General features: G+C 47.3%; 1 protein-coding gene across 1 annotated transcript; it reads left to right on the top strand.

Annotated features, from left to right (window-relative positions):
• Positions 1-498: 498 nt before the first annotated feature.
• Positions 499-7,703, top strand: CIDEA (cell death-inducing DFFA-like effector a). The gene is made up of 4 exons (XM_006763264.2): positions 499-690; positions 1,472-1,618; positions 6,472-6,653; positions 7,254-7,703. The coding sequence occupies exons 1-4, from the start codon at positions 514-516 to the stop codon at positions 7,399-7,401; spliced, it is 654 nt and encodes a 217-aa protein (XP_006763327.1). The 5' UTR covers positions 499-513; the 3' UTR covers positions 7,402-7,703.
• Positions 7,704-8,110: the final 407 nt, after the last annotated feature.

Genomic DNA, 8,110 nt, shown 5'->3' with positions numbered 1-8,110 from the left:
ATGCCCTGGCCGGTTTGGCTCAGTGGATGGAGCGTCGGCCAGCGGACTGAAGGGTCCCAGGTTCGACTCCAGTCAGGGGCATGTACCTGGGTTGCGGGCACATCCCCAATAGGAGATGTGCAGGAGGCAGCTGATCGATGTCTCTCTCTCATCAATGTTTCTAACTCTCTGTCTCTCTCCCTTCCGCTCTGTGAAAAATCAATAAAATATATTTAAAAAAAACAGCAGGGATTGTGGCCCTGCGGACTGAAGGGTCCCAGGTTCGATTCCGGTCAAGGGCATGTACCTGGGTTGCAGGCCCATCCCCAGTGGGAGGTATGCAGGAGGCAGATGATCGATGTCTCTCTCTCATCGATGGCTCTCTGTCTCTCTCCCTTCCTCTCTGTAAAAAAAAAAATCATTAAAATATATTTTTTTAAAAAAAATAAATGCCAATCTAGTTGGGAAAATAAAACATAGATAAATAAATGACTCTGTGGGTGTGTGTCTCTTCAGAGACTCTTTGAAAAAGTGATGTCAATTTTAATTTTCTTCTCCATTTCCAGGCCCCTGACTTTCATGGGTTCACAAACCAAGAAAGTCCTACTCACTCCCCTCATGCAGTCCCCTCGCCCCTTCCGCGTCTCCAACCACAACCGGAGCAGCCGGCGGGGGGTGATGGCGAGCAACCTGAAGGATCTGCTCACCAAGGTACCACCAGCGCTGTGCCTCCCACCGGGCTCAGACGGCCCGGCTCTTGGCTGCTGAGCCCGTGCAGAGACAGGAATGTCCGTGTCCTGGCCTTGGAAAGCCTAAGGCGGGGGGAGTGGGGTGGGGGGGGGACCATTTCTAAGTGAAAAGATGAAAGGAAACATTATTGCATCTTTGTACCACAAGAGATTTAGGCGCAGAGACAAAAACCTTGAAAACAGCCATCAGTGGATAATGTAGCTTTATGTACTTGACAAGAGACAATATAGGGAAGCAGCAGATGTTGGAAATCTGTTTTTTATTATAAAAGCCAGGGAAGAATCTAATGACCTAGATCACCAAATAAGGAAGATTCACATGGAGGCTTATGGTAACCTAGACACGGGCATCCGTGCACATGAGAAAAGCATCCAACATGCAGGCTCTAAGAGAGACATTCAGATAGGCCACACAAGACTGAAGCTCCTTAATTATCATAGGCGCAAGGTTATTATTCTTTTTGTGAAAATAAGTAGGTGATTTTAGAAACTATAAACATTATGAAATGTAATCATGTATCTCATGTCATTGAAATCTTTGAAGAGGATAGTTCCCTTAAAAATCTTAACGTCTCTTTTCCCAAGCAAGGACTGAATCATAGACTCCCATCTTGACCATTAGCATTTTATCAAAACCAGCCAGCTCTGCTGAAACTATCATGTAAGCCATGGCTGTGAACGGTCAAAACGGAATCCCCTGCTCATTCTGTGTCTCTAATGTGTTGCCCCCCCCCGCCCCCCAGACCCTGGACGCCCTGCTCATCACCAGCGGGCTGGTCACTCTGGTGTTGGAGGAGGACGGCACCGTGGTGGACACGGAAGAGTTTTTTCAGACCTTAGGCGATAACACACACTTCATGATCTTGGAGAAAGGACAGAAGTGGACACCGGTAAGCAAACGCACTCTATCCAGCTACTGGGTAGACTTCTTACCTACGAAAGTGAATTTCCTATTTCGGTGTTGATTTGCCCACTTTTAAAATAGACCCTTTATATTCCCCTAATAACTGGATCTACTGCCCTTGAAGAGATTCTTATAAACTAGAGGCCCGGTGCACAAAATTTGTGCACTTGGAGGGGAGGGGGGAGTCCCTCAGCCTGGCTTGCAACCTCTCACAGTCTGAAGCCCCCAGGGATGTCCAGCTGAGTGAGGGCTTAGGCCCGCTCTGGCAGCCGGACATCCTTAGCACTGCTGCAGAGGCGGTGAGCCCGGCTTCTGGCTGAGCGGCTCTACCCCTGTGGGAGTGCACTGATCACCGGGGGGCAGCTCCTGTGTTGATATTCCGCCCCCTGGTGGTCAGTGTGCATCATAGCAACCAGTCATTCCACTGTTTGGTCAATTTGCATATTAGCCTTTTATTATATAGGATATTTCTAGGAAATGTAGCATCTTTGTGAACATGGGTTGTTGGACTTAAAGCAAATAATTCTGAGGGACAAGCTTTGGGCAGCAAGTAGCTACGATCCAGTTAAAGCCTGTAGATATGACCCAGTGACCATTCACTGTCTCTGTCCTTAGGAGGCCAGCAAGCCAATGAAATTAGGGGTGTGTGTGTGTGTGTGTGTGTGTGTGTGTGTGTGTGGCTACAGTGATTTAGAAAAGTTAAGATATAGAATAGTTTCTATTTCTGGGAAAACTATAGATTATATATCTTGGAAAACCCTCCCACTAAAAATGTAAAGCAAATATGAAAACATCTTTTCATATGCCTAAATGTCCTTTGAGAAAGGCACATCCTCCAAGGCCTAATTTTTTATGGGAGCCAGAATCCCAACGGGAAAGCAAGCACTGAAGCTGGCTCTCCTCTGCAGGCGTCTCACCTGTGGGCCTCCACTGACCTCAGTGACTCAGGGCTTCAGTTTTGATGGCTGCTGAGAGGACAGGAAACAAGGTCTGTGGGGTAACAGAAAGGGACTCAGATTAGAGATGCCCACAGAAAGCAGAGAATGTAACGGTCTCTCCTGAGAGTCTGGCAGACAGCTGTCCTTACAGCTTATAGGGACTATTGATTCTAAAACCACCCAAGCCGAAAGTTTGGTTTACAGAGACCCAGGCAGGAAGCATCGGAGGCAGGAGTTTACTCATTAAATTCTCTTCATTCAAACAGCCTCTCCCAGCAGTCCTAGTGACCCAGGGTTGCTGGGCCCCATGTAACCAGCAGGAGCAAATAGGCTCAGAATGGACATGACCGAGGCCTCAGGGAATCTTTGTTCTTAAAGTTCCAACAAACGTGAATCTACAGTAAAACACAAGACGTGAGGACTCCGGGCACCAAATATGAGAGGGCGCAGAAATGACAAAGTCAGGCCTGCAAAACCTCAGATATGGGATCATCAGAGACAATGTAAATAACTACACTTAAAATGTTCAAAAAGATATAAAAAGTAATCTAAAGTAATAAGGAACAAGAAGGAATTTTTAAAAACTAGATAGACTTGGAAGAATAAATACAATTCTAGAAACAAAAAAGATAGCAATTCAAGTAAATGAAAACTCAGACAGGACCTGGAAGGTATGTCTAAAGAAGGTGCCTATGATGTAACACAAAGAGAGTAGAAACCTGGAAAGCAGCTGGAGATGTGACTGAGAAGATCCGATATATGCCTACTTGGCACTCTCGGTGTGATAGTTTTTTAAAAACAAAACACAACAGACAAGCCATTTTTTAAAATGATAAATTCAACTCCATCCAGAATTCTTTTTATCAAAAGGTGCTATAAAGGAAGTAAAACAATAAGCCACAAGTGTGGAGAAGGTGTTTCCAAGACAACCCGACAAAGGATCCGTATTCCACGAATGTAAAGGACTCAGACAAATCAGTAATGGGAACAACAGACAGTCCACCGGAAAAATGGGCAAAAGCAGGGACAGGCATCTGCACAGTAAATGGACAAAACACAGGGAAATATGCAGCCTCCTGAGTGACTAGGAAACGTTAAGACCACAATAAGATACTTTTTACACCGTTATTAGATTTGGTATTGTTAGGCTTTTAAACCTTTCCCATTTTTAAGATGTGGAACAATGAACTCTCTCATGCTCCCACCAACTACAATTTAAGACAACTTGCCTTTATCCCATGGAGTTGAACTGAGGAGGTCCATTCCTAGACATAACCCAGCACAGGATACCCAGCAGGTGCTTCCATGTAAATACACATAAATAAACACCCTTTTGGCCCAGCCGGCAAGCTCCGTGGTTAGCATGTATCTCTGAAGCAGGAGGTCACAGTTCGATTCCTGGTCAGGGCACATGCCTGGGTTTCAAGCTCAATCCCCAGTGGGGGGAGCACGCAGGAGGCAACCATTCAATGATTCTTTCTCATCACTGATGTTTCTCTCTCTCTCTCTCCCTCTCCCTTTATCTCTGAAATCAAAAAAAAAATTTAAATAAATAAATAGAAATAAACACACTGTTGTATTATCATCAGCGGGAATACTCTTCTGCTGGGAAAATGCACGAAGAACAGCCACAGACATCTATGTGGATAAATCTCATCAACTATGTTGAGTGGAAACATACTTTCTTATCTTTCTTTCCACTCTTAAAAATTAATGAAGACCCAAACAGCTTTGTTTCTTATATCAATAGAGCCTATAGATACTCATCAATCAGGGGTTCCCAACCAGGGTGTATGTTGCCCCTCAGGGGACATTAGGAAATGTTTGAAAGCTCTTTTGGTGTTTACGACTGGGGCGGTGGTATACTAACGGCATCTAGTGGGCAGAGACTAGAGATGCGGCTAAACATTCTACATGCACAGGACAGCCTCTATGATGAAGCACCCAAGTGGGTGATTGCTGGGATGCCGAGCTAAAGTATAGGGCAGTGATGGAGTGTATGGGATACAAATAATGACGGTTCAAGGAGAGGCCTGAAGCCATCTCAGTCTACTAGTGGCCTGGGTGACATGTGAGCTTGGGTTGGAGTCTTCTCTTTCTTCTTCTTCTTTTAAAATATAGATTGTACTGTTGCATCCTTTTTTAAAGCATCATTCTTTTTTAAATAAATTTTTAATGATTTCAGAGAGGAAGGGAAAGGGAGAGAGATAGAAACATCAATGATGAGAGAGAATCCTTGATCAGCTGCCTCCTGCATGCCCCCCACTGGGGATCCAGCCCACAACCCAGTCATATGTCCTGACGGGCAATTGAACAGGTGACCTCCTGGCTCATAGGTCAATGCTCAACCACTGAGCCACGCTGGCTGGGCTGGAGCCCTATCTTGACTTCCACTTTTCATCCATCTTCTCTCAGGGTGGAAATGTGCACCTCCAGCCAATTATAGATCCTACCCGACGTGGAAGTGTGTGTTTTTAACCAGTGAGGCCAATAGAACTTTCGGCCCAGAAATAGCCACCAGGGGTCTCCCTTTTTCAGTCTAAATGCCTGAAGCCTGTGAGGCAGTAGCTGCCTAAAGCTCGCTCAGGAAGCGGTCAGGGGGCAGTCATTTCCTCCTTCCTTGGTCAGCAGCACAGAGCTCCACAGGCCCCGGGTTAGGTCACACGCGGACTAGCTTTGTTGGCACATCTTGATGTTGATTTAAGGCCAAGACTCAAGGACGACATTTAGGGAAAGTAAGATAAAAGCTTTCGTATAGCAGGAAGGAACACAAGGCAATAAAAAAGAGTTGTGGCAGGATTATAGATGAAAACTCCTTTTGATTCTGTAATCTTGTTTTTTTAAAATGTTTCCTAAATGATGGAGAGTTTGCACCCCCTAAAGTAAAGAGGCTGCAGGGCCTCTTGGGCCTGAAACATTAGGCAACAACCAGGATCTCTCCCTGTGTGTGTTCTGTGCGGGAGGAAAGAGTAGCTCCAGCATGAAGGGTTTGAGTACTTCAAGGAGAACTGGTTGTAACTTCAAATATAGTAGATTATTGTCATTATGAACTTAACAGTCATAGCTCAACTACTCCCAACCCCGGGGGGTCACGTGACTTGGTAACTCTATTGATTTATGTACATTTGAATCCTAAACACTGCAAGATCCACGTGATGGGCAAACCCACAGGAAGCGTAGCCCCTGGGTCTGGCATTTGTCCCCCGGGACAGCTCTGTTCTCTTGGGTTTTTTTTTTCAAAGCTCTTGGTGGGGAAGATCATATTGCAGTGCTGTTTATAAACACTTTCTCCTCCCAACCTGAAGGGTCTATGATGTTTTGGGGAGACTGCGCGTGGATACTGTAACCCAACAATTTTCCCCAGGAAGTCAGGGTTCCCCCAGGGCGGTTACTGGAAAAGAGGGGGCACCGTAGGAAAGTTCTCACACTGCCCCTCACGGTAGCCATGTGATTCTGAGACTCTGCCCAGAAGCCTCTTATCAAATGGAAATAATGCTGCCTGCTTCTCTTTGAACAGACTGTGTCATAGTCATGAGACTGTCCATGTCAGACAAGTAACTGTGGTCACCCTCGGTGACGAGTGTGAGTGCCTCTCAATGCCATGTGTCAACAGCACAGCCATTCGTTGATGTCTGGGTCCTGAAAGCAAGGCCCCACCGCCGAATCACAGTCCTCCGGAGCCACCAAACTCAGCGGATTCAGGAAGGATACTTTCTTAGGGGTGTGGACCTGGTAGCCACATAAGCATTTTGCGCTGCTAAACACATTCCTCAAATAATTAGCAGCTTAGTCACTACCAGATTTTAAACCAACAGAGTCTAAACTAGCATAAAACCAGAATTACAGGACGTGCATGTCATAGCGGGATGCTCCTTACATGTCTTCCTCCCTTACCGTCTAGAGCACTAACTACATCGCCGCCCGCCAGCAACCGAAGAAATCCGGAATAGCAAGAGTCACCTTCGATTTGTACAAGCTGAGCCCCAAGGATTTCATCGGCTGCCTCAACGTGAAGGCCACCATGTATGAGATGTACTCGGTGTCCTACGACTTCCGGTGTACAGGGCTCAAGGCCCTGGTGAGGTAACAGACTTCGGGGTCAACTGAGGGGTCTGGAAACTGCACTTGACTCGGTCCCCGCCACCTGTCCCCAGGCAGCCTGTCCCCCACTTGCTCCTCTGCACTCCCAGGCCCAGCCCCTCGGAGGCCCTGACCTGACCCGTACCCATTGAAGTTCACGCTGTTCACACTGTCATGCAGCAGTTTAAATCTCACCCCCCCTGCTCACCCCCTCCCCTTCGCACACCCAAGGCCTCCAGAATAAGCAAGTGGCTGAAGGATGGGACATAAGTACTCTCAGGAGCACAGTCTGCCTACTCAGCTCTTTCTAGCTGCTGAACAACATTGGGAAGTGGCTAGTGGGAGGGTAGTCCCGGTCAGTGTCATCAGCATCCCCTGGGAGCTCACCAGAAATGCAGAGTTCCAGGTCCTGCTCGAACCTCCCGGGTCCTGTATGTTAGCTAGCCCAGGCAGGATGGCCGGGGAGGGCAGGGGCAGGTGTGAGCACTGCCTACTCTGAGCGCATGTTTGGGGGAAAGGGGTTGTGAAAAATCCCCACTCCATCTGTTCTTCACGGGCTCGGGCCTCCAAGCCTGACGCGTGTCCCTGTCCCTTCTGTTGCAGGAGCATGCTGCGGTTCCTGTCCCACGCTGCCCAGGTGACCGGGCACTTCCTCATCTACATAGGCAAGCACATGCTCCAAGTGCTGGGTGACACAGAAGAGCAGACTTCTCCCGGGTTGCGCTCCAGGCATAAATTCACAATTGGATAGGGGTTGCAGTTTGAGGAGCTCAGCAGGCCTTGTTCCTTTGCAAATGACGAATTTTGAAGCTGCTTATGTTCACTTCTGCATTATACACACGTGCACTTGTAGGCTGTCCATCACCTCTGCTCTGGAGTGGTACCCCGGTGAAAGGAAAGGGGCCATGAAGCAGATGCTGGGGCGGGAGGAGAGGTGTAGGTGCCCCATATGCGGAGGAAGGTTCTTGGGTGGCTAAGGAGCAGCACCACATGCACTAGGCCCCTTTGACGCCTCACCTCCTGCAATAAACCAATCACAAGAATGACTTTTAACGTGTATAATACTTTCTGGTGTCTCCTTCATCTTCCAAAAAAACAAAACTTTCATTTAGAAGCAAAACTCAGCCAGAAATCTTTTGCTAACAGATATAATCACTTTTTTTTTGTGGGGGGAGGTTAATCCTCACTGGAGGATACTTTTTTCCATTGATTTTAGAGAGAGTAGAAGTGAGGGGAGGCTGGGAAGAGAGAAAGAGAGAGAGAGAGAGCGAGAGAGAGAGAGAGAAACATCAGTGTGAGAGAGCCACATCAATTGGTTGCCTCTCCCACATGCCCCAACCAGGACAGGGAACCTGCAACCCAGGTACATGCCCTTGACCAAATCAAACCCTTCACCCTTTGGTTCTCAGGCTGATGCTCTAACCACTGAGTCACACCAGCCAAGACAATATAATCACCTT

This window comes from Myotis davidii, unplaced genomic scaffold (genome assembly GCF_000327345.1).
Source record: "Myotis davidii unplaced genomic scaffold, ASM32734v1 scaffold78, whole genome shotgun sequence".
Lineage (NCBI taxonomy): Eukaryota > Metazoa > Chordata > Mammalia > Chiroptera > Vespertilionidae > Myotis > Myotis davidii.
Note: the sequence above shows the minus strand (reverse complement) of the source record. Positions and strands in the feature narration are given on the sequence as shown.